This window comes from Scyliorhinus canicula, chromosome 19 (assembly GCF_902713615.1).
Source record: "Scyliorhinus canicula chromosome 19, sScyCan1.1, whole genome shotgun sequence".
NCBI classification, from domain to species: domain Eukaryota; kingdom Metazoa; phylum Chordata; class Chondrichthyes; order Carcharhiniformes; family Scyliorhinidae; genus Scyliorhinus; species Scyliorhinus canicula.
Genome location: NC_052164.1, coordinates 18,672,527 through 18,699,366, shown reverse-complemented (window position 1 = coordinate 18,699,366; position 26,840 = coordinate 18,672,527). Strand labels below are relative to the sequence as shown.

Sequence of the window (26,840 nt, the reverse complement as noted above, 5' to 3'; positions counted from 1 at the left end):
AGATGTAATTTACATCAGCAATCTGCACATGTTCCACAAGGGTGTTTTTTTCTGGTCACTGATTTGCTAGACTCCTTAAATGTCTGGGTCCTGTGATTTTAGACCTAATATGTATATGTAGGTTTAAAAACATACTTAACATCTACATTTATTTCAAGTGACTTTGCTACAAGAAGGTTCACCCAAAACAAGATGTAGTTTGGCTTCAAAAAGTAAATTACCGTTATTGCAGATAAATATAAAGTTTAATGTTTTGTAGGTTTGTTAAAGTGGACATTGCAATCAAAAAGGCATCATTGAATAATTATATAAAATTCCATCTCCATTATAAAGGTGTGAACATTCATAATCAATAAACATAACTAAGAATTAATACAAGATCAACATTGTTTTAGTAACTATCATAATGTGTCCAAATATAAATATCTTGCATTACTCTCGAATGTAAATTTATATCAGTCAGCTTTGGATTCAGATACTACAAAATATTTTACAAAATTAAATATCTTGGATAAAATAATTTTGACATTTAATGTACATGTAAAATGACAAATTGATAGATTGAAACAATTTACAATAGATTACACAACCTTCCATTTGAGACAGTTGCTTATATAGTTTTAATATTAGAGATATTATGCAATTCTTATACAATTTACTGGAACACCAAATTTTATATATACATATACAATTAATAAAGTCGTTTTTTTAGCAGTGTGACAGTGGCAGAAAATATTTTAAAATAAAAATACATAAATGATTTATATTGGTTGCTTAGCACCCAGCACTCTTGGAATTGCATATGCATTGCAAGGTTAACAAACTTCCTCTAAACTGACAAGATTCATATCTAGTCTATTTTCTTGCATTCAGTTTTTAATCTGATTTGATCAGATTCTCTTTGCAATAAATTGTCATAAACAGTATATTTGAATAACGATCATCAAGAACAGAAACATAGATCTTTGTGTCTGATTAAAACAGGGACCATTGTTGAAGCATTTCATGTCAGATAATGTAATCTGGTTAAAACTGTGCTGATGGACTTCCTGTTTTCCTGTTTTGTATTTTAGCATTTTTTTAAATTAGTCTTTTAAAGCTAAAAACAAATGCAAGATATATCTATATCTTACGCTGCAACAATCATAAGGGCATTTCACCCATTACTATAGCTAATTTCTGATGGGGTGCATCCAGAGTATTTCTGAACATGTGATTAAAGATCATAGGATATACTGCTGACTGTGCATCGTATAATAGTCCAAGCCCAAACTGTTAGCTACAGTAACTATCCATAAATCTACCAACAATGGGTGATTTCTGCAGATAGAACTGGGTGATTTCTGCAGATAGAACTGGTGTAACAGTGACAGACCTTTATTGCGGTTGGAATAGTACATGTTTCATTTCATTTAAATTTATTGTGCAGAGCCTTGGTTTCTGATGATTAACTCTGTACAACGTAGAAGTCTTCAGGAAAAGTAACCCCCACCAACAGCTGATGGTGTTTGGCGTTGATCCTGTGAGCTTCAACTGCCTGTTAAGGAATTCCTTCTACTGAATCCTGCAGACATATATACAAGAGTTTTATCGTCAGAATGTGGTCTTTTTCAGAATTGTAGCATTGATTCAGCTTGACAATAGTAGTCATTATTTCTGGTGCTGTACACAATTTGCAATGTTCAACAATTTTGCCAAAACCAAGATTCCATTTAATTAGACAGTGTTGAGAATGCAATACCACATTTTGTTTCCCCAGTCAATAACTTGAAAATGTTGTATTAAACGGTTGAATACATTTTACAGGTACAATGGCCCACACATTCATCCTTGCTGAGGGGGAAAAGTATTCCAGTCATTTATAATGAAGCGTTCATATGATTGCTGTTTGGGTGACATGGTTCCCACCATATTTTGCTATGATTTACACAGGTTGTCTTTGTCTGTGGTTAAGGGGTAAGCAAAGGGGGTCAGGCTTGATCATGTTCTTCCACACATTTTAATTATTCATATATATGCTTGTGTGTTTGACATGTGATTGAAGTATTTTCCAGAAAGGAAAACAGGACATCTGGCATATATCAACCCTAATTGAGTCTTGTATTGGCTGATTCTGGAGCCACAGACAATGATCTGTTCTTGTCAGCCATCAGAATGGCGTGGGAGGATTTATGTAATAATATTTAATTTAATATTTACCAATACTGAAAAACATTAACTTAATAATAGCAAGGAACATCTAATTGTAAGCAAATGTTCCACAACTTTCCATGCTGCTATGAAGAAAAATCTAGCGCATTACTTCAAATTAAATCATGGAATGTTATACAAAGAAACATGTTCAAACTAATCTGTGAAAATTTAAGATCAATGTCAAGAGGCCCTTCGTCACACGTGCAACATTTGAAATTACAGACAAATTCTGAAATCATAAGACATAGGAGCATAAGTATGACCCATCAAATCTGCTCCACCATTCAATTAGTTCATGGCTGATCTGATATAATTCTCAACTCTACTTTCCCATCTTATTCCAATAACCCTTGATTCCGTTACTGATTAAAAACCTATCTATGGGCAGCATGGTGGCTCAGTGGTTTGTACTGCTGTCTCATGGTGCCGAGGTCCCAGATTCGATCACCCCCTGGGTCACTGTCCATGTGGAGTTTGCACGTTCTCCCCATGTTTGCGTGGGTTTCATCCCCACAACCCAAAATCTGTTCAGGGTAGGTGGATTGACTATGCTAATTTGCCCCTTAATTGGAAAAAATGAATTGGGTACTCTAAATTTAAATTTAAAAATACTATACTTCAACCTTTATCATACTTAACGACCCAGCCTCTACTGCTCTCTGCAGTAAAGAATTCCACAGAATTACTACATTCAGAGAATAAATTCCTCCTCATCTGTCTTAAATGGGTGATTCCTCACTCTGAGATTATGCCCTCTGGTCCTATACACTCCCAAAAGAGGAAACCCTCTCACCCTGTCAAGCCCCTTGAGAATCCTATATGTCTCAATAAAATCACCTCTCATGTTTCTAAGCTCCAATGAGTACAGACCCAATCTACCCAACCTCTCATAAGAAAATCCCTCCATACCTTGGATCAACTTAGTGAACCTTCACTGGACTGTCTCCAATGCCAGTATACCTTTCCTTAGACAAGGGAACCAAAACTGTTCACAGTATTCCAAGTGTGGTCGAACTAGTGCCTTGTATAGTTTTAGCAGATTTCCATATTTTTATATTCCATTCCGTCTGAAATAAAGCCCAACATTCCATTTGTCTTCCCAATTGCCTTCTGAACTTGCATGCTAGCTTTTTGGGATTTATGCATGAGGACCCCAAATCCCCCTCTGCTGTTTTCTGAAGTCTTTCTCTATTTAAATAATATCTCCTTTATACCAAAGTGCATAACCTCACATTTTCCTACATTATATTCCATCTGCCAAGTTTGTGCCCATTCACCTAACTCTCTATATCTTCTGTAGACTCTTTGTGTCATCACCATCCCACCTATTTTTGTGTCACCCACAAACTTGCCAATATTGCATTCACTTCCCTTGTCCAAGTCATTAATATATATTGTGGCCCCAGCATGGATCCCTGTGGTAATCCACTAGTTACAGGTTGCTATCCTGAAGATGCTCCTCTTATCCCAACATCCCACTTAAGGAACAATTGGTACTGCAATAGGTGTGGAGGACTAGGGCCTTTATTTACGTGTGAGTTTAGATGAGATGTGTTCCAATGCTGTCCAAGCAAATCTCCCACCGTTCACTTTCCATAAATTCATGCTGATCCAAATCCCTGCTTCCTTAATCCTCAACTGCATCAAGTACCGTTCACCCTGTCACTTCCATTCACGAGAACTTGAACTACCAGACTCTCAACACTTCATATTAACAATTTTCGTCTTGTTTAGACCCCTTCACGCTATATGGCTCCAAGTCCTGCATTTCTTCCACTGCTACCTACTCCAAAACTGGGTATTTTCTATTCCCTCTGATTGTAGCCTGTTATGTATTCCCCCTCTGCCCTCGTGCTTTACTTCACCATTTGTGGCTGAATATTCTGCCACCTAGGTGCTTTGCTATAGGATTCCCTGGAGGCACCTTTCTTTCTCTCTGCCGCTTTCAAAACTCCCCATAAATCTATTGCCTTGACTAAGCTTTTGTTCAACCTTCCTGATAGCTCAGCCTAGCATCCATTTTTGATTATACATCTATGAAGCATATTGGAACATTGTTCTTTATTAAATATGCTACTTGAATATAAGTTAGTGTTAAATATCTTTTCTAACCCATATTTCTTGTGTGATCTTCCAAATATACTTTGAATCATCAGTACATGATGAAACACTATTGTTCTAATTGTTTTTAGCTAACCAAATAAAACTACACTGTTTACAAGGGAAAGCACTAAAATATCAAGCAAAAGTACATTTTCTAGTCATAAAATGCAGTTGTTCACTTTAGGTTATTATAGATACCTGCTTGCTGTAAAGTCTCAAGTCGTTGCAAGCTGTTACGACGGGATGGGTTGAAATTTCCCTTGGATAAACGTCTTTGCCTTCCAGTCAAGATTGCAGCTGGTGATACTATTCCAGCTGGAGGTACTTTACCCATCTTTTCGTAGAGCTCCTCAATTTCCTTCTTCTGTATTGCCTGCAATTTCTGAACCTCTGCCATATGTCTGTTGGATTAATACAAGCATTTTAGCCAGTAAAACAACAAAAATGGTCACCTGGTAGTACCAAATTTGTATTGCCGTCTAAGCTTTTCGTCTTGTATCAATCGACAATGGTTTTGTGCTCTTCTTTAGACTTTTGGTCATCATTAAATTTTAATTCCATTGAATTCAAATTTCTCTAACTGTTGTGGTGGGATTTGAACCCAGATCCCCTGCGTCTCTGGTTTACTAGTCCAGTGACAATACTACTATACCACCACCTATTTAGAAAACATATTTCAAAATATAAACCCACTCCAAATAAAACATTGGGTACTGCACCATGAACAACAAATACTTCAAAACAGTAACTCAAGAGCTTACCTTTCTCTCAGGCTTTGCAACTCTTCAAATATCTCATCACCATCGCTTTCAGTATCGTCACTGCTAATGTAGACAGTTGACCGTGAATATTGAATCCATCCATGCACTGGGACTGAATCAGTGTGGTCATCTGATAGTTTGGAATCAGAATTTTGTTTCTCATCTCCTGAACTAACCATTACTTTGTTACTGTCTGGAGAGTGATTGTCACCAGCAACCTCAGGGATTCCCAAGGAACACTGTACAACCTGGTTGGGTGAACTTGGCAGGGAGTAGATATCTTGCTGACTTCCCAATGCTGTACTCAATCCATCGTTTAACATTGGTTCCCAGAGAGTCATAGTTGGTCTCAAAGGAGCACAGTTGTCCGGAACCAAATGATCTCTTGTTTTAGTGTCTTCCTGATTTGCCAATTGAGAAACCCCTTTGATTTGATCTTGCGTTTTGAAGACTTCGAAACGTCCTACAGTAAGAGGCTGGGGCAAGCCAGATGGCTGAAAATTCTTGAACTCTGTAAAACATTTAAAATAATCATTAAAACGAACTTCCTCTGAGCGTTTTTAATATTTCTAACAATGTTATTCTAAGAAGAAATCATTTATTTCCATGTGTTCTGACAGTTTTTCTTGAAGTATAGCACATAACATTGAACTATTGAATCAGTCATTCATGTCCACATTATCCACTTACAATTTGAATGTGAAAAATAATTATGCACTGAATAAATAGAAGTGGTTTTGTAATATGTTCTGAGTAATTACTGTTCCACAAACTACAAATTATTTTATTAAATGAGGCAATTAAGTTACAAGGTTGATCCAGATTTGCCAACATCTGCTCTTGCTTTGTAGAAACATTTAGGATTAATATTCTTCTAAGAGAAAAAGACTGTAAAACAGCTTCTTGTCATGTTGCTACACTTTCCCTCACCACTGTTCTATATAAGCTCTGGCTCAGGAGTTCAAGACCTTCAGGATTGCATGGCCCTGGAGGGAGAGGGGATTCAAGATGCCATTTCATCATTTGGGATTCTTCTCTGCAGTCAGAATTGATACACTTGACTGTATCTCCAGTTGTGGATAAGAGTTTTGAAGCAGCCAACACGTTTCCTGAGGCGATTGAGTCACAGCCAAATAAGGCCATGTTTTGCTGGCTCCCAATGGGAAGGTTCCCTCTGGGTCATTAGAAGACTCTTCTTCCTTCATTTGTAGATGCATTAACTGATCAGCAAACCATCAGCTGTGAGGAGTACAGTAGAGGCTGGATGGTATACAAGAAGCTTCCCCTTGACTTGGTTGCCGGCTCAGAGGATGAGGAGGAACACAGGTTTGCTTTGTCCATTCTAGTGTTGATGTAACTTGTCTCATTACGGCATACCAACAAGCAGTTAATAGATCATCCACCTTAGTAGGTTTCAGGCTGCATTGATGATCATAGAATCACTACAGTGCAAAAGGAGGCCATTTGGTCCATTGAGTCTGCACCGACCCTTGGAAAGAGTACCCTACGTAGGTCCAGGCCATGACCCTATCCCACTTACCCCACCTAACCTTTTGGACACCAAGGGGCAATTTAACATAGCCAATCCACCTAACCTGCACATCTTTGAACTGCGGGAGGAAACCGGAGCACCTGAAGGAAATGGAATCCAACTTCTTGGCATGGAGAGAACATTACCAGACTGGCAGACATATTCAGCTGCTTAGCAGGCAAATTGTAAAACTGTCGTGTAGCATGGAATCCACAATACAGAACTATTTCATCCTTTTTGGTGCTGGTCAGAATCCTGCCCGTATCAGCTCACTCCAATCTTCTGAACTCTGCCAACATCCTTTTTGGTTGCTCTTCCAGCTCTAGCACACAACTACCAATAGCTCTGACTTTGAAGCCTCATTCTTCCAGCCTTCGATCCTCAGACTTGCAGCTCAGTAAATGAATCCAGCTAACTCCCTTGCCAGGATTTCACCCAATCAGCTTGCTAGTTGGTCAGCAAGTTGACAGGGTGAAAAGCCTGGGCGATTAGTTGGCAGGGCCCATATTGTGCTTCCTCTTTCAATGCACATGGCTACTAAACTATGACAATTTATTATTCGAATAATCATACTAGCGACCTTGTTTTTTTCAGACCAAGGTTCAAATAATGTGCCTCTTTTGTTTAAAACAGGATACATTCAGTGTCGCCTTTTCGATATTAAATGTCCAGCTAGATTGTTTGAAGTGCAGTGTTGCCTACAGTAAAGGCCGATCGAACAAAGAACAAAGAAAAGTACAGCACAGGAACAGGCCCTTCGGCCTTCCAAGCCTGTGCCGACCATGCTGCCCAACTAAACTACAATTTTCTACACTTCCTGGGTCCGTATCCCTCCATTCCCATCCTCTTCATGTATTTGTCAAGATGCCCCTTAAATGTCACTATCGTCCCTGCTTCCACCACCTCCTCCGGCAGCAGGTTCCAGGCACCCACTACCCTCTGTGTAAAAAACTTGCCTCGTACATAGACTCTAATAGGATCAATCTCATTTTATATCAACATATTTGAATGTACAAAACATTCCATTCTACGCAAAATGAATCAGGAGCTTGTCAGATTAATCATTTTTAAGCATTACATAAAGTTAATTTATTTCTAATCTTGGTTAATGTATAGAGCTGCTTTTCAGGGGTGGCACGGTGGTTAGCACTGCTGCCTCACGGCGGCGAGGACCCAGGTTTGATCCCGTCCCTGGATAACTGTCCGTGTGGAGTTTGCATATTGTCCCTCTGTCTGTGTGGGCCTCACCCCCACAACCCAAAGATGTGCAAGGTAGGTGGATTGGCCACGCTAAATGGATCTTTAATTGGAAAAAATGAATTGGGTACTCTAAGTTTAAAATAATTTATAAAAAAATATATAGCCTTGGTTGTCTTCCTGAACTACAGACATTTGCTAATAGCAACAACTAATGAGATTAATATCTCTTCTCACCCAAATATCAGAAAACATCGAGTGTTTTTTTACATTGAAGGGAAGGGGAAAAAAAACAATAGTTTTATTTTTGCACAATAATCTTTATTAGTGTCACTAGTAGGCTTACACTGCCTACTAGTTACTGTGAAAATCCCCTAGTCGCCACATTCCGGCACCTGTTTGGGTACACTGAGGGAGAATTCAGAATGTCCAGTTCACCGAACAGCATGGATTTCGGGACATGTGGGAGGAAAGCGGAGCACCCGGAGGAAACCCATGCAGACACGGGGAGACCGTGCAGACTCCCCACAAACAGTGACCCAAGCCGGGAATCGAACCTGAGTCCCTGGCACTGTGAAGCAACAGTGCTAACTACTGTGCTACCGTGCCGCCCACACTAAAATAGCATATCAGCTTCTAAAATACACCTTTGTTCTTTTCAATTATTTAGTCAAAATTAATTTCCTGGAAGCCAAAAGAACATTTCTAAACTCACTAAATGTTCTTACGGAAAATAAAATGATTAATTTTATAACTTGGCAATTACAATGTAAGTTGCAAGGCTTGTGCATCACCATTTCTTATACTAGTCACTGACATTTCTGAACTTATCTGGACCCCGGTGTTCTCTCCGGTGCCGGCTCTAATTGGCACCTTGGAGGGTGATGGTGACCTGAGCATTCACCTCCAAAATCCCCTTCAGAAGTGAGGTCGCTAGATTCTCGCTTGTATACAGCTGTTGCAAGTTGCACCGGTGGACCAATGAATATTGGGGGGGGGGGGGGGGGGTCTTTCTAATGATCTGCTAATGTATTTGAATGAGGTTCCCAGAATTCCCGTTGTGCTATCAGCGAAGGGCCTGGAAAAATGGGAAAATACTAATCTCCCCTTCCCAATTCACGCAGCATTTTCCGCCCACGTCGCTGTTCTCGCTGACAGCTAACACAGGCTCAAAATCCAATCCACTACTTCTTACATTTAGAAACCACTGTTTCAAAAATAAAAATGCTGCAAGTACATGGAACCATCATAGAAGTTACAAATGAGACCAGCTGTAAATGGATGAAAGACTGAGATGGTAAGAACAACTGGCTGGAAATGAAACACTAAGAAACCAATTCAGAAAAATTGAAGCAATGTAACTTTGAAACATATTGCAGATGTAGTTGTTACTTACCCTCAGTAATAGGAGGCAATGGTAATTTTCCTGCCTGTGAGGATAGGGCTTCAGTTATAATCAACGATGATATATTTTTCTTACTTATATCCAGCAACTGGGGAAAATTTTTTGACATAAATATAAATCAAAATCATGCACGACGAGCATTTTTCATTTTTGTCACATTCATTAAAATATAATTCTGAACAGAATTCATTTGCAAGGCAGTAGTGGGATCAGATTGATTGTTGCATTGTTGTCATTTCAATAATTTTTTTAAAAAAAATCTGCAGTATGTGGGTGCTCCTGGAAAGCCGAGCATTTAGTTACTATCAATAATTGCAGTAAACAAGTGGCTTGTTCGGCCATTTCACAAGGCAGTTGGGAGTCTGGAGTCACATTATGGGCCAGACCAGCTAAGGCCAGCAGATTTCTTTCCCAACAGGCAGATGGGAGCTAGATGGGATTCAAAGACAATCTGGCCGTCCCCGCCACATTTAACAACACCAGCTTTATACTCTAGATTTATTTATTAACTGAATTGAGATTCTCCACCTGTCATGGTGGAATTTGAACTCAAGTCTCTGCAACATTAACTTAGGACTCTGGATTACTAGTCCAGGGTCATAATTGTTAGTAAAAACAAATACTGCAGAAGCTGGAAATCAGAAATAAAAGCAAATGCTGGAAAAACCCATGACAGCATCTGTGGCGAGAGAAACACGGTTAATGTTTTGAGTCCATATGACCCTTCTGATAATAATCTTTATTATTGTCACAAGTAGGCTTACATTCACACTGCAATGAAGTTAACTGTGAAAATCCCCTAGTCAGCACACTCTGGCACCCTGTTCGGGTACACAGAGCGAGAATTCAGCATGTCCAAATTACCTAACGGCACATTTTTCAGGACTTGTGGGAGGAATCAGTTCTTAGGGTCATATGGACTCGAAGAGATAACTTTGTTCTCTCCACAGATGCTGCCAGACCTGTTGAGTTCATCCAGCATTTTCTATTTTAATTTCATGAATGTTCCTGTTCCCTTTAATTATGAGTCATTGTCATTGAATGAAAGACAATATTACATTACAGATCAGTATGGAGAGTTACTAATCTCAATTATGCATATCGGAAATTAAAGATTAATTTATAGAGTTCTAAATTAATTGTACTTATTAGAAATTCTACTTACCGAGAACTGTCTATTCTCTAGCTCTTTCGTTGAGCCACTTATAAGATCTGTGACAGCAACTTGAGGCATGGGAGGTGAAACTAACGTGCTTCCACAGAAATTGGAATGTACATAATTTCCTAGATTCTGATGTGGCGGAAAGGAACTTGCAAGATTAAATATCGGACTGGGATGTGAATAAAATGGAGGATGTGCTGATGATGGAGAGCACATGTTAGCGACTGGTATTATGGTGGGTGTTGACATGAAAGCTGTTGGAGTTTTTTCATTCTGGTGTGGGGTACCCTGGACAACTAAAGATGTTGGCCTGCCGTCAGTTTCTTTGCTTGTTGCTACCATGTGACCACGTTCAGAACTGGATGTCTGCAGTACGTGGCTGAAGTTGTGGAGCATCTCTGGAGATCTGTTGCACTCAGGAAATATTGATCCAAGTTTCCCTTCTAGACTTGCCATGCCACCATTCTCGGCATTATTTGGCTGTTGTCCAACATTTATTTCTGGCGATGGAAGATGAGGTAGCCTGGAAGTGTTGGCAGGCGGAGAGATTGGAGAAGCAATGTTGCCACTGGGGGACATCAGTGGAGATTGTAAAGAAGGGCTCGGTAGGATTGTATAGGCCAGATGACCCATGCACATCAAGGATAGCACATCAGCCAAGAGAGACAAGGGCTGAGTGGTTGGTGACCAGCTATTACCCTGCGACTGTAAAAATTGTGGCAGGTCTTCCCCAACATTCCCTGCAACCTTTATCGGAAGTTCTCTTTGCACGACATATTGTGGACCTCCCTGCTGATTCAATGCTAGGTTTTGAAGGGTGTTCGAAGCATAAGTAGCAGTAGGTAGAGACATTAGCACTGGCTTCAAATTCTGTGATGGCGTAGATATAAACAGCTCAGTTCCACTGTGTTCATTATCAGAGACCTGAATTGGATTATAATTGTTAAGTGTCACATTACTAAATGTTGCTCCTGATGTATAGCCTGTTGAAATTGGTTGTGCCGTTGCTCTGGGCTGTCTGAACATGTTTGATGAAGCTGCAGAAAAATAAAGTAATAGCAGTTCAACCAATTTAAGAAACTCTTCACAAAGCTACAATCAAAACCCTCATGTTTAATATCTTTTGCAGGTACGAGTACTAAGAGCTGGTTCTTGTTTCCTCTGAAGTACCCGCTCAGAATGTACAATCAGAAAGAAATACATTTTAATCACAGCACATCAGTAAACAAGTAAGACGGTGTTATTCATTAAAGTGAGTTGGATAACCATAATTTGGGGAATTCTTAACAAGGCAGAAAATGCTGTTTCAGGTTCAGAAACAGAAAGGCCCCACACAGAAAATGTTAAGTCATCTGTTTTCTCTGCAGATGGTGACTGAATGACATAATTAGCATCCCAAAGCAGAGCAGTTTTGGAGGTGGGCATGCGGGCAATCTCTCATTACTGGTTCCTGCTTCTGGCCTTTTTTCAGGGAGATGGCTCCTGGGGGGTGGCGGGGTGGGGAAGATGACAGCTCCCCACCCACAAGTGGACGGCAGCCAATTAGAACTTTTCAAACGCCATCTGGATTCTCCAGACAGCAGACTGCGCTTCACCCACCCTGCCACCCCTCCCCACCATATGCATTTGGAGTTGCTGAACCCATAGATCGAACAGTAATGGCCTCCTGCCTCCCCCTCAGACATCATAGCCTGGCAGTTGGGGCCACTGTTTCAATTTACAAGTGTTCAGAGCGTGCCTCCATCTTAAGGTATCCTCGTTCCCCAGACACTAGCAGCGAGCACCTCTCCTGATGGGGATGCTGGCAACTCAACCTCTGCCACATCCTTTGGCCCTCCCAGGTGTGGAGCTGCTCCTGCAGACGGTCTCTTAATTGTTTGCCTCCTCCAAAATCTCCCCATGGCTCCAACAGCCATACTTTGGATTCCCGACTTGTAATTCAGCCCAGCAATTGAATCGGGACCTTGGCACTAAAATTCAGCCCAATGTTTCTGGCAATTTCTGTCTTTATTAAAAATCACAGGAGCAGTGACACTTAGAAACTTTTCCTTTAAATCACACTTATAGTTTTTGCTATTCTCGTCAGGGATCAGATTTGGAAGGTTGGCCCTTAAATAAGAATCTGTGCCCCCCTGCAAAACCATTCCCCCTCCCTGCCCCAAACCATGTCCCACCTGAAAACAGGCAGAATGTCCCCTCCCTTGTCTCTGTATTGGCTGGTGAGGTTGCAATGTTAAATGTTGATAGCTGGGCTAAATTGGGAACTGCCACTATTTTCGAAATCTCACTCAGACTGCTGGGTATATGTTACAAGAAAGGCAATATGACACATTAGAGAAGCAGAGGTGCTATTTGCATTTGGAGTTGCTGAATAGTGAGCGATCATCTAGGCATAATATATCGAGGAATAAATAATGCTGGCCCCAACTGCCCAAAGTAGAAAGCATTCCATTGCTTAACGTTGACATTCTTTTATTTCTGGTGCTGAGTCGTCCAACATTTACAAGAATTGCTGTACATTATCAAATTCCAATGACGTTAAAATAGAAGCAATACATTCATACAAAAAGTTTACTTTCTATTGTGGAGAATTTTCATACAGATAACCAAACGCTTATCGGATAGTTATCCATATATTTAAACTATTGAATAATGTTGGGACTGCTCACAATGCAAGGTGCTGGGAAGAGCAAGACTTCTCCTTTCCAGCGATCTACCTGAGGACTACCACTAACATCGCATTATCCCAACATTATCCTAGCTCCCCCAGGGAACTGCCTATGAATGCATAATGGGTGTCCACAGGAAACTGGTTTTAAAATCCCTGAGTCCATAGACCTGCATGATATTGCTCAGGGATAACCTCCTGCACCAGTTTGCACTGGCAGAGTGGCAGGAACTGATTTCTATGCAAAGGTTTGACCCCTCTGTCTGAACTCGATTCAATTCCTGGTCCCAGAGCGAGAGACCATCATGCCATCCCCTTCCCTACTCCTGTGATTTTTAATAAAGGCTACAGTATCTGAAGCAAAGGCAGAAATTTCCAGGTGGAGTACCACATAGAATCCATTTCATGCAACCAGTAAAGATTCTGTAACATCTATGGTATACCATAATTTTGAGCTGGACCAAAATTATATTAAAACTGGAACAGATTAGCATTCTCAAACCTTTCGCTTGGGCATTATTATGTTCAATATCTAAGATGTTTTGTAAGGCATTTGTACCTGTAGATGTGGTGTCGACAAAAGGCTGAGCTGACGAACTAACTGCCAAAGGACTTGACAGCTTATTTTCAGGAACAGGACTGACCAGAAACTTCCTTGTTGCAGATTCTACCACATGACTGAGAGAGGCAGTCCCTTCATCTAACATAGAATGAAAAGACCGAATTAGGTACTGCAATTTAATATTGTATATATTAGCAACAACTTCAGACTGGCATTGTTATTTGACAATCCTGTGCCGTGCTTTATGCTGATGTTTTGCCACAGAACCAAAAGCAATTTCTTCATTATCTTTTCTCCAAGAAGATAATTCCTGCCAAATTATACTGAAAACAAAATGTACTGGCAATGCATTCAAAGATTGTAATTTTCAGTAATGCCAGAGACTAAATATGCATCAAAATTTAATAACTAATTTTAGATAAATTAAAATGTCCTAGTATTATCATTTCTTTCAGTTTATGAATGTTTCTCATGGAATTCTATCATGACTGATCTCAGGTTCATTGAAGCAGCTTGGCCTTCTTCTACGCTGCATTGACAACCCAGTTCCTACTGGACACAAGTCCACAACCCAAAACTGCCTGTATCCGAGTGTAAATACCACTGTAAAGCTACAATAGATATAAAGGTCAATTTAGTGACGCAGACAAAAAAGGCATTAATTGTATTGCTCACCTCTTGAAGCCGAAGACAGTAATGTGGGATGTGGTGCCTGGTTTAACCTTTCTTCTCCCTGTGGAACACGAGACTATGTTATCACACATGCATGACTCATTTAGAAACTGGTTGTTATTCACTTATTTAGGTTACAGAAAAATATATATGGATATTAATAAAATTATCAAATCACGAGCCCGGACAGGATCATTTTAATAGGACATTCCCTTTACAGTCACCTGAAAGCAGTATTATAGTATTTACCTATCAGTTCGAAGGTTACATGTATACATAGTTTTCAGACCACTCACTAAGCTAGAATCTCTTACTGGTAATACCAGACTTACAACATTCATATGACATTCCTGTGTCCATTTTGTAACATGTAGGTGCTTAATTATTTAAAAAAAGATATGTACTTTAGGTTTTGATGGACCACTACTAGCAATACAACATGATTTTATCACAAATAATTTAATACAGTCTAAAGACACTTGGCCAAGATAAATTTATGGAACAGAGCAAAACAAAGGGGAGCATAGTAATTAGACTCTTCCCCCATCTGTTAATAAATCTGCTATCATGTTTGTTATGCAAGGTATGAAAATGAATGATCCTATGGTAAGGGAGATAAAGAAGATGTTCCAATGGTTTCATGCTTTATAAGGAAACTAAAAATAGTTAATAGTTCTTTTAATTATAACTAATAACATGGAATTGCCGCTGTTCGAAAAGGTGGCTCCCCATCACCGTCTTAAGGGTAATTAGCGATGGGCATCAGGAAATGCTGGCCGAGCCAACAACACCCACGTAATTTTTCAAATGTAAAAATAAATTTGAAAATCTTCGCGTGCTCCTTACCTGAGAATCATGGGAACTGGCAGTACTTGACTGCTTACTAACTTTATCAGTGCTGTGGTCCCCATGTACATCCTTCTTTAATACAGCTTCTGCTTTGTGTATGATTTCTTGAAGCTTGCTGACAAAACCATCCTTTTCTGACAGTAGAATGAACTCCCTACTGATCTGAAAACACCACAGTAAAAATCAGTCCACAGAGCCACTGATTAGACCAACCATTCATGGCAAAGATAAAAGAAGTAACACAAACTTTTGGAGAGCGCTTCACTAATGTTCCATTCCACTGCTTTAACCAAACACTTCAGTAATCTGATTAACAGATCATAGAATCCCTACAGTGCAGAGGGAGGCCATTCGGCCCATTGAGTCTGCACCGACCCTCAAAGGATACTCTACCCAAGCACACTCCCCCACCCTATCCCAATAACCCCTTAACCTAACCTACATATCTTTGGACACTAAGGGGCAATTTAACATTGCTAATCAACCTAACCTGGACGTCTTTGGACTGTGGGAGGAAACTGTAGCACCCGGAGGAAACCCACGCAAACAGGGGGAGAAAGTGCAAACTCTACACAGACAGTTACCCAGAATCGAACCCGGGTCCCTGGCGCTGTGAGGCAGCAGTGCTAACCACTGTGCTTCAATAATAACATGAAATATGCTTCAATAGTATCGTTAAAGCCTTCTCTTTATTTCGTGAAAGAACAATTGTTGTTTTGAACTGCGTTCAAACAATTAACTCACAATTGGCATGTTATTTCTATTCGGCAAATGCAAATCCTCCACTAATGCAATAGTTTTTCAATTCTTCTTTGCTCCTTATCACAGCTACAGTTCTGTAAGGAGATACCAAGTGGAAACCGGGCACTCCCCAGTGAGGTAGGAAATTGGAAGTGGTGTCTCCACCCTGCTGTTTCTTAGTGACTGACTGAGAGCAGAGGCCAAATGATCTAGCTACGGAATGCTCATGGTTAAAGAACTATCCAAAGTGACAGGGGCATTTATTTCAAATCAAATCATTATCTCGTTCGCAGTTTTAACTTTTAATGGTTGAAGGAATCCTGTTCCTGAAGAGCCAACCAACATTGTTGAGGGTCTGGAATCACATGTAGGCCACACCAGGTAAGGATGACAGATTTCCTTCCCTAAAGGATATTCGTGAACCAGATGGGTTTTTACAACAATCAGCAATGGTTTAATGGTCATAATTAGACTTTTAATTCCACATATTTTATTGAGTTTAAATTCCATCACCTGCCGTTGTGGTCCCCAGATCTCTGGATTACTAGTCCATCAACAATAGCACTATGCCACTGCCTCCCATTACTTGGCCACTGAATTTTGATTCATAATGTGAGTAAAGGGTGAAGAAAATGGAGAAATAGATAAGAACGAATAAGGTGGCAAGATTAAAAGAATAATTTATCATAACATTCAGGCCTTACAGAGTTTTTAAACAGCACTGCACAATTTCAGGGTACAGAAGCACACTGGATACATTAGTAAACTAGCAATTCGGAGACTAATAATTCAGAGATACGAGTTCAGCATTGCAGCTGGAGAATTTAAATTTAATTAAATAAATAAACATCAGGAATAAAAAGCTATTAACAGCTTTAGTAAAAGCTAGTTGACCACAAAACTGCTTGATGGTTGTTAAAATCTGTCTTGTTCGGTAATGTCCTTTAGAGAAGGAAATCTGTTTTTACACCGTCGAGTCGCACAGCAATGTGGTTGGCTGTAAACCGCCCTCTGAAATGGCCTAGCCAGTCACTCAAGTTGTATTCAAGAAGGTGTCTCACCAGCAGTTAGGGATGGACAATAAATGGCAGTCTTGCCAGCAACATCCACATTCTATGAATTCATTTAAAAGAAGTCTGTTACGCAGGCCACACAATTGTGTTTGCCGTTGACTTCAGAATGGGCAGTTGATTTTCTTTCATATTGGTTCTCGAATATTTTTGTCCTGGGACCACTTGGGCAAGTACAACCTAACGATCCTGCCCTATTCGCATTCACGTGCCAGCGCAATAAAACTCAGCAGAAATAACAAGAACATATGGAAACCATAAATATTTTTTCCACTACTTAATGTAATGTATGTGAATCTTTTTTATTATGATCATAAAGTAAATTATTAATTCATGTCAGAACAAAAGTACAAATATTTTCATGTTATAAACGTTAATGCCTCGAGAACCCACTAATTTAATATATTCTAATATATCATCAAATCACTACAATAAATTTCTGAAAAACCAATACTCATTTTCCATCTACATTAAACTAAATGAATAGCAACATAAATCTTGCTCATAAAACAATATTATTGTTGTTTGTGTTTATGACAAGTGCCCCACAGACACAGCAGCCATTTTGTTGTGTATATGAGTGGTGGGGATAAGGGTTCTGGCCTGTTTTCTCAACAGCCTCAGACATACTGTTGCGCATCGGTGACTTGCATTTTGGACCAGCCCGCAGACCACCTAGAGAATCTTCGTGGACCACCAGTGGTCCGCAGGCTACACTCTGAGAACCACTGTTCTACCGCCATTGACGAAGGTTGATTTCACGGCCAGTGTTTCCTGAAAAGAAAAAAGGACCTCTCTCATGATTTACCTACCATAACGGCGGCAATATCTTCAGGGGAGTCTCCTTCTAAATCGAACTTGAATGTTACCATTTTGTTGTTGTGTGTCTGGAGTTGGCACTCTACCACACGATCCCCTTTGTCTGAAATCTGCAGCAAGAATGGAAGCCATTAACAATGAGCCTGTCTGACATGTGACAGCATCAGCCTGTATGATCTGCATTGACAGTATAAGTTGCAGATATTTCCTTGCGACCTACATTTTCAGGATCATTACAAGGATAGTGATATAAACAAATTTAAATCAACATAAATGCAAACAAATTTAAAAACAAATGCAAAAGCTAAAGACACAGAAGACAAGATAAAGGAACTAATTTTCGCTTTAGTGTAACATGGAGAGTCGACAGGCAAAATCCAGCTGTCGCTGCAAGGCCCCAGTTATTTTATGAGATAGGCCTGATTTCTGTAAATCTGGCGACAAAGGCAGAACAGACTGATATTTCACGCTCCTGCCTTATTGCAAGAGTGAGAAATCAGTCAATTCCGACATGGATGGAGCCAACAGTGTGGGCCTGGGGGAGGCAATCCCAGGAAGGACATGGGCCAGCAGGAATATTTTGGCCAGTACCAATGGGAAGAACATTTATGATGAATGCTTCCACTGGGATTTAAACTCAGATCGCTGGATTTAAAGACCAGAGTGCTCACCGTTACACCATGGAACCGATGGTGGGAAGAGCATGTATTATGTAGACACCACACATATGTACTCAACAATATATTTTTTTAATAGATTGTCACAAGTAGGCTTACATTAACACTGCAATGACGTTACTGTGAAAAGCCCCTAGTCGCCACATTCGGGCACACATAGGGAGAATTCAGAATGTCCAAATTACCTAACAGTGCATCCTTCGGGACTTGTGGGAGAAAACCGGAGGAAACCCACGCAGACACAGCAAGAACATGCAGACTCCGCACAGACAGTGACCCAAGCCGGGAATCGAACATGTGACCTTGGCGCTGTGAAGCAACAGTACTAGCCACTCTGCTATCATGCCGCCCTATTGCACTCAAATGTACTGTATACATTTTTGAATCCTATCTTGCATATCAAAAGTCGCCTCCTGCCTAAAATGGTGGGCACTCTGGCCACCACCAAGATGGCACTGACTGGTGCACCATATGTAATAGGGGGAATAAGTGAGCCAATGCCATTTTCAGATTTTAAATTATTATGGGATTTAGGACAATACAGGTAGAAATCCATGGAGGGAGTGCATACCCGAAACTGGAGGCTTTAGAAGTAATGTCTGTTGTGTATTCATGTCTGTTCCTCTTTGGAACAAGGTCACTTTCAGAGTTTGATCTTTTGATGTACCAATAATGTCATCGGCAGTTTTGGCGGGCTAACAGTCAGTCTAGCTTTGCAGCCTATTGAGTAAACACCTTTCCAATAAAGCTCTTGTTTCGGGCAGCACAGTGGTTAGCACTGCTGTCTCACGCCGCTGAGGACCGGGTTTGATCCCGGCCCCAGGTCACTGTTCATGTGGAGTTTGCACATTCTCCCCGTGTCTGCGTGGGTCTCATACCCACAACCCAAAAAGATGCGCAGGATAGGTGAATTGGCCATGCTAAATTGCTCTTAATACTTTTTTTTTTAAAAAGCTCTTGTTTGTTTGCAACCTTGTGGTGTGCAGGCCTATGCACAATGCAAATTGGTCTTATTTGAATAATTGGGGTGAGCAACTCGCACTGGTTCACCACCATGGGCAGTCTGCCACTCCAGGGCCAGGAGATACCTCCCTTCAGGTTCGAATATCTACCAATTTCTACCCCTTCTTCTGTCAATTGCACTCAAGTTTACATTGCAGTAGCTTTACAAAGTACAGTAGCTGAATATGATACTTATTGTATAAATGTGTAGCTATTAGTGCCAGGTGCATTTTACATCAGCATGTCAATCTACTGTTGCGGGCAAAACTCTTGCCTTTACAATTTTGGACTAAACATAAATCTCTACCACATTGTGAAGAGAAGCACTTTGAGTGAATGTGCAGGAAAGTAAAATTTGAGAAAAAAAAATTCCCTTAGCAATTGTGTTGCTGGGACAGTACTTGATTGAGGAATGCTTACATTAAGAATTCGTAGCCTGGATCTGCCACGCCTACGAATAAGTTTGCTGGATATACGCTTCACTGGCGGTTTTGTTGATCCTTCTCCTGCAGATAGACCTTCATACCCATCACTCATTCCAGAAGCAACATCTGAAGCGTAGCTGTATAAAACCAACCAGAACAGTGAGTTGTGCTAAAATTATTGGATACAGCGGGTGGGATTCTCTGTCGCGCCGCACCCGTTTCCTGGTGCAGCACGCACCCACCGGCAGCAGGATCCTCCAGCCTGCCAGTCGGCCAATGAGGTTCCCCATTTTGGGCACCCCGACGCCGTTGGGAAATCCACGGGTGTGAGTGCGCTGCCGGTGAGGCAGAAGATCCCGCCACTGGTGAGTCCAGCCCAGTAAGTGCTGGAAAACCTCAGCAGGTCTGGCAGCATCAGTGGAGAGAGAAACAGAATTAGAATTAGAATTAGAACAGTACAGCACAGAACAGGCCCTTCGGCCCTCGATGTTGTGCCGGGCAATGATCACCCTGCTCAAGCGCACGTATCCACCCTATACCAGTAACCCAACAACCCCCATTAACCTTATTTTTTAGGACACTATGGGCAATTTAGCCTGGCCAATCCACCTAACCCGCACATCTTTGGACTGTGGGAGGAAACTGGAGCACCCGGAGGAAACCCACGCACACACGGGGAGGACGTGCAGACTCCACACAGACAGTGACCCAGCCGGGAATCGAACCTGGGACCCTGGAGCTGTGAAGCATTGATGCTAACCACCATGCTACCGTGCTGCCCCCCATGCTACCGTGCAGAGTTAATGTTTCAAGTCCAATGTGACTCTTGTTTGGAACTTCTCTCTCCACAGATGTTGCCAGACCTGCTAAGTACCAAACGAGAGTCATATTGGACTCAAATGTTGGGTGCGATCCAACAGCCACGCTGCGCCCGAAAAGGGTGGCTGATAGAAGCAGGGAGATAGCACTCCCGGGATCTACTTGGCTCGAAACACCTCACGAGATCTAACATGATTCACAAGATGTTGCAATGTAAACCCATTCCATTGTGGGCGGGATCACTTTAGGAAATCTGCATATCAGAGCAGGATGGCTAGTCTCACTTTAATGTGCAAATTTCAGAGTTACCCGAGGTGTTGGGATCTATTCTTTTCGTCTCCGAGACCTCGGGTGAGGACCATTCAGCACTGATCCCCATGAACAGGCTGGCGAGAAACAGCGCGGGGAGGCCAGAGAATTTTGCCCAATATTTTTATTTCAGATTTCCAGCATCTGCAGTATTTTGCTTTTATTATCAAACGCAGTGTTGGATTTCCATCAACTTGGATTAACCTCTCTGTTGTAATTTTGGATTAACCTCTCTGTTGTAACTAGTTGTGAGAAAATCTCATTACATGGCAAAGTTTTGGAATGTATAACAGGATAATTCAACATTACTTTTAAAGGATAAGAAAATAACATGGTTAGTGTTTACACTTACTCAGTTTCTTCAAGCACCACTAAACAGAGACATTTATTTTTTCTAACGTTAATAACTTTGAAGCAATTCCAAATAACTGGACTCTCGTTTAAAAAGAGTTGCATTTAACCCAACAGTTACGGGCTGTGGACTCCAACCTCAGAATATCATCTTCCTGGAGGATAGCTGCCATTGATTGATTGGACAAATTTCCTCAAATGCGAGCTTGTGCAAGACAACAAAACTATGAAGCCTATTAGTACTGAGCTTAGGAGGAACTTCTTCACTCAAAGGGTTGTGAATCTATGGAATTCCCTGCCCAGTGAAGCAGTTAAGGCTCCTTCATTAAATATTTTCAAGATAAAGATAGATAGTTTTTTGAAGAATAAAGGGTTATGTGAAGAATAAAGGAATAAAGGGTTACGGTGTTCGGGCGAGAAAGTGGAGCTGAGTCCACAAAAGTTAAGCCATGATCTAATTGAATGGCGGAGCACGCTCCAAGGGCCTGATGGCGTACTCCTGCTCCTAGTTCTTGTGCTCTTATGTTTAACTAGGGGAGGGAGCGGTTAAAAAGTGGGTTTATATTGCATTCATGTTAGTGGTACACTGAAAAGATAAAGGAACTATAAAATAATATCTTTATAACCAAATTGTAAAATGCATATTATGGTTTTCAATGACTCATGATATTTACTCTTCAAATACTGTTCTTAAAGTCCTGTTTAAGTTCCTGTAGATCTTTAATTCTTTTGCTCTAATTATTTAATCCTTCAAAAGGACAGAAGGTTTTTCTCTAGTGCAAAAATTGGTCCCATTTTCACTTTTATACCATTTCTTGACGAATTATTTTTTATTATAATTGCTGCAAGTTCAAAATTATGATGGTACGATCATTTTCTCGTGACATCATAAAAAAGATCTGATATCCACCCTTTCTATTATGGATATCTCTACACCTTTGAACAACTGCATGTTGTTGTTCAGATAAGAATTGGTGAAAGTCACACACTAATGATTGACAAACTTAAATGTCCAATCAGAGAATGAACACATGAAAAAAATCAAAGTGTACTCTTAGGTCACTCTTTGATTTTATTAATCCTATTTGATTAGACATATGTGAGTTAGTGATTCTGATAGACAAATCTTTAAACATAAAAGTACAAATGGATTAACGATTTTAAAGAACTATGGGATCTTGTGTCATTTTTATTTACCTGTCAACTGGTGAATTGAGCCCACTGTGAAGTGACAAATGATGTTTTGACGGAATGGTCACAGCGATATTCTGCAAAGAAAGAAGCAAAGGGAATACGAATTATTCAAAATGTAGTGAAAAGCCATACTAAACATACATTTAAGGGGATCAGGGGTTATGGGGAGAAGGCAGGAGAATGGGGATGAGAAAATATCAGCCATGATTGAATGGCGGAGTGGACTCAATGGGCCAAGTGGCCTAATTCTGCTCCTATGTCTTATGGTCTTAAAGGTTCAGTGACCAGAAATGAAAGGATGGAGCAGTAATCTGGAGAAAGGGGACAGGATCACTTGCCTGTTGTAGAACAGGCCCGACATTGAGATAAAAATCAGACAGGCTCTACTGTGTATGCACAGATCTGCTTCACTCCATCGGATTAGAGCCTGGGCGGTTAAACATACAAAATAGGAGAAGTTGGCCGTTCGGCCCCTCGAGCCTGCTATGCCATTCAACAAGACCATGGCTAATCTGTTAGCATTCTCAGAATCCTTTTAATGCAGAAGGAGGCCATTCAGCCATTAGAACTACTTTTCCTTCTACGCCTGATAACCTTTGATTCTCTTGCCTAACAGGGATCTATCTACCTCTGCCTTAAAAATATTCAGTGATCCAGCTTCCATCACTTTCTGAGGAAGAGAGTTCCAATGTTGCATACCCCTCTGATTATAAAAAAAGTCTCCTCATCTCTGTCCTACACCGGCAGCCCCTAATTTTTAAATTGCGCCCCCTCGTTCTGGACTCACCTACAAAAGGAGCCCACTTTGTTAAGACTATTCAGGATCTTATATATTTCAGTTAGTTCACCCCTCACTCTTCTAAATTCCAGTGGAAACAAGCCCAGTCTGTCCAATCTTTCCTCATGAGACAACCCAGTCATTCCAGGTATCAATCGAGTAAACCTCCAATGCATTTACATCCTTGAATAAGGAGACCAAAACTACACAGTGTTTGAGATGCAGTCTCACCAATGCCCTATAAAACTGAAGCAGAACATTCTTACTTTTAGGTTCAATTCCTCTCATAATAAAAGAATAGCATTCCATTTGCCTTCTTGATTACATGCTGCACCTGCATAGTAATGTTTTGCGACTCCTGCACGGGAACACCTGGATCCCTCTGCACCTCGGCGTTCTGTAGTCGTTCTCCATTTAAATAATACTCTGCTTTCTATTCTTCCTGCCGAAATGGACAAATTGGCAGTTTCCCACATTATAATCCAATGCCCCAGATCTTTGCCCTGGGGCATATCCATCTTCAAACATCTCATGTCTTCTTTGCGACATAAAGATTAAAATTAACCCCCATGTTTGGAGACCTTCCAACATTATTCTCCCATATTAAGTATCATGTAAAATATTCAAATATGTGTTACTTCAGAGTACACGCTGTTAAATCAGTACTTTTCAAAGTTATGAAACATGTCCTTTACTTTCAAATTTCCCATTATTTCAGAAGTCCTAGCCTAAACAATGATAGGCAGCATGTTTTTTTGGCAAAACTATTGATGTATGCAATAGCTCGAGAACTCTGCCCTTGAACACAGTTCTGAATGATCTACATTATTGCCTCGAACATTTTCAAAGCCCTCAACATGATCTGGAACTGTACATTTCCAAGCACATTACTCTTATATGTCCTCCCACCAACATAATGGTTTGGCTCTTCCATTTTCTTTCAAATTATTTTTCCATGAATAAATGTTCCCTTGGGTTCTGTCCTCTTTCCATACTGTTTCTTCTTTATAATAATGTCCTCAAATCAATCAAGACTTCTATGTAGTGTTACTCAAAATTATTGTTCCCGGGGGCACGCAAACTAAAATCGCCTCAATTCCAAAAGTATTCCTTCGTCCAACAATCCTCTGACTTTTGAAATCTTTGAAAAGAACGACTCTTTATTTTAGCTCAGTTTTCCAATAAAAAAGGAGTTGTTCCTTGTGATTTTAATGAAAAAGCATGTAGTTGCAGATTTCACAGAATGTACAGTGCAGAAGGAGGCCATTTGGCCCATCGAGTCTTCACTGGCCCTTGGAAAGAGCACCCTAAAAAGCCCACACCTCCACCCAAACCCTGCAACCCAGTAACCCCCACCCAACATTTTTGGACACCAAGGGCAATTTAGCAAGGCTAATCCACCTGCACATCTTTGGACTGTGGGAGAAAACCAGAGCACCCGGAGGAAACCCACGCAGACACGGAGAGAACGTGCAGACTCTGCACAGACAGTGACCCAAGCCTGGAATCGAACCTGGGACCCTGGAGCTGTGAAGCAACAGTGCTAACCACTGTGCTACCGTGCCGCGCTATGAAAGTTACCCTTTTTGAAATTATGTTACCACATGAAAGCAAACCGATCAGTCAATCTAACAGTTTCTTTGCTTTTAACATATAACCTTGCAAGCATTTTTCTTCTAGAAAGAAACCAAATGGTAAAATTTAATAGGCACAGCTATTCATAAATGTAAATTAAGAGGGGAAAAAGAAACACATAACTCAGGCGCATGCGGATTTGTTGGAAATGATTGGTTTGGGGATGACTTGCCAATATCCCATATGTCCTAGCTGCCTGGGACTTGAGAGCTATCCTTTCAATGCACGGAAATTCACCAAAATGCAACTGCGCAAACCGATAGAAAGATGCCACCAACAAAAAATGGCCTTAAATTAGTACTACGAATTGTAATTAGCAGTGAGAACTGGACTACTTTCATTAAACTTCGCTTTGTCCGAAAAAAGTTAAAGTTTAAAACTGCACGGCAGGCACTTACTGCTGGAAACTGGAGTCCAACTGCAGATTTAGGTGTTAACTGGCCAGCCATGTGTAAATTGTCATTGGAATCCAAGAACCCAGAAGAGCTCAGATAACCATCAGTCTCACAATCAGCTAATCAGAAACAGAGAAAACAATGAAAGTGATTGGCTTTAAAATGGCCTTGACCACATCAATTTTATTCTTCCTGTGTTACATTTTAACTAAGAATACAATAAACCATCTGATGACATCCAGCACCTAGCTGAATTCCACTGACACACCTATTAAAATATTACCAGCCCGAAAATCCAAATCAGCGGAGCTGAAAAAGTTACCATTTATGTTGCAATGGGACCACAATTTAGTGCGTCAAACGAGTGAAAATCCATAAATCAGTGCAGATTCAATTTTTTGGAAAATAGGTTTGCCGTGGACTAAAAGTGGTGAGGGACTGCAAGATAATAAGGCCACCTTGACAATGCCACCAGATTTGTTATGGAATGACCAGAAATTGCTAATAATTTGATTTTTGTGGTCTATTATTTGGGTGGCTTGGCTAATTTCAGCAACTCCCTTGTGGGAAATGAAGTGGCAATAGTATACATTTGTGATAGGGGCTGGTTTAGCTCAGTTAGCTGGTTAGGCTAGACACCTGGTTTGTGTTGCAGAACAAGGCCAGCAGCACGTGTTCAATTCCCCTACCAGCTGAGAATTCTGAATTCTCCCTCTGTGTATCCGAACAGGTGCCGGAACGTGGTGACTAGGAGCTTTTCACAGTAACTTTATTGTAGTGTTGATGTTAGCCTACTTGTGACAATAAAGATTATTTATTTTATAGTATATTGGAGCACAGATATTCTGCTCTCACTTGGCCTTGTGGAAATATACTAGGGCCAGGATTTTCGGGCGGCAGAGGCGGCTTACGATTCGTCAGGATCCAAATCAGTGGCCATTTGCGTTGCTCGCCGGCCGCGCTGCCGGGGAGAACCCACCGGCCAATGGCAATCCACCTCCATCGTGGGGGGAGGGAGGGGAGTGCCAGAAAAGCCTGGTCTAGGTGTATTCCTCTAGTGGATAGGAGGAGGAAAATATATACAAGCAAGCGCCATGTTTGATCTTTTTCTGCCACTTTAATAATACTTTTGTTTGAAGCACTCCTGGCAAATATATTCATGCAATTAATCAGCAAACATATGTGTATATCTGTGGTTTGAAACCAGCTTTGGAAAAATATTTCAAACTGCAACTAGAAATTCTTTGCACTGCAAGTTCCTTATTCCTTCAGGGGACCGGACGTGTCATTTCCCCTCGTAGGCGGTGAAAAATTGGAAAATAAAGTAGCCTTGCATTATTCCAGTATTAGGAAACCTGACTGGAAGACACATGGAAATGAGGGCCGACGGTCAATAAAATGAAACGAAATGCCACGCGGTTTGTGCTTCACAATAAACTCCGATTTTGAGAGAAGCCTAAAGCGCCCACTTTGAGACTCTAAGCATTATTTAGAAATAGAATATTGGACCAGAGTTATATCA

At 40.7% G+C, this 26,840-nt stretch overlaps 1 protein-coding gene across 1 annotated transcript in view; it reads right to left on the bottom strand.

Annotated features, from left to right (window-relative positions):
- Positions 1-223: 223 nt before the first annotated feature.
- Positions 224-26,840, bottom strand: part of wnk4a (WNK lysine deficient protein kinase 4a) — a 73,418-nt gene continuing 46,801 nt past the window's right edge. The window contains exons 8-19 of the mRNA XM_038778756.1: positions 25,322-25,437; positions 22,514-22,584; positions 19,833-19,974; positions 17,727-17,843; positions 15,101-15,265; positions 14,258-14,315; positions 13,580-13,720; positions 10,356-11,389; positions 9,182-9,278; positions 5,058-5,568; positions 4,495-4,697; positions 224-1,564 (exon numbers count right to left, since the gene is read on the bottom strand). Coding sequence (XP_038634684.1) covers positions 1,530-1,564; positions 4,495-4,697; positions 5,058-5,568; positions 9,182-9,278; positions 10,356-11,389; positions 13,580-13,720; positions 14,258-14,315; positions 15,101-15,265; positions 17,727-17,843; positions 19,833-19,974; positions 22,514-22,584; positions 25,322-25,437 — 2,690 coding nt within the window. The 3' untranslated portion in view covers positions 224-1,529. The remainder of the gene's footprint in view (positions 1,565-4,494; positions 4,698-5,057; positions 5,569-9,181; positions 9,279-10,355; positions 11,390-13,579; positions 13,721-14,257; positions 14,316-15,100; positions 15,266-17,726; positions 17,844-19,832; positions 19,975-22,513; positions 22,585-25,321; positions 25,438-26,840) is intronic.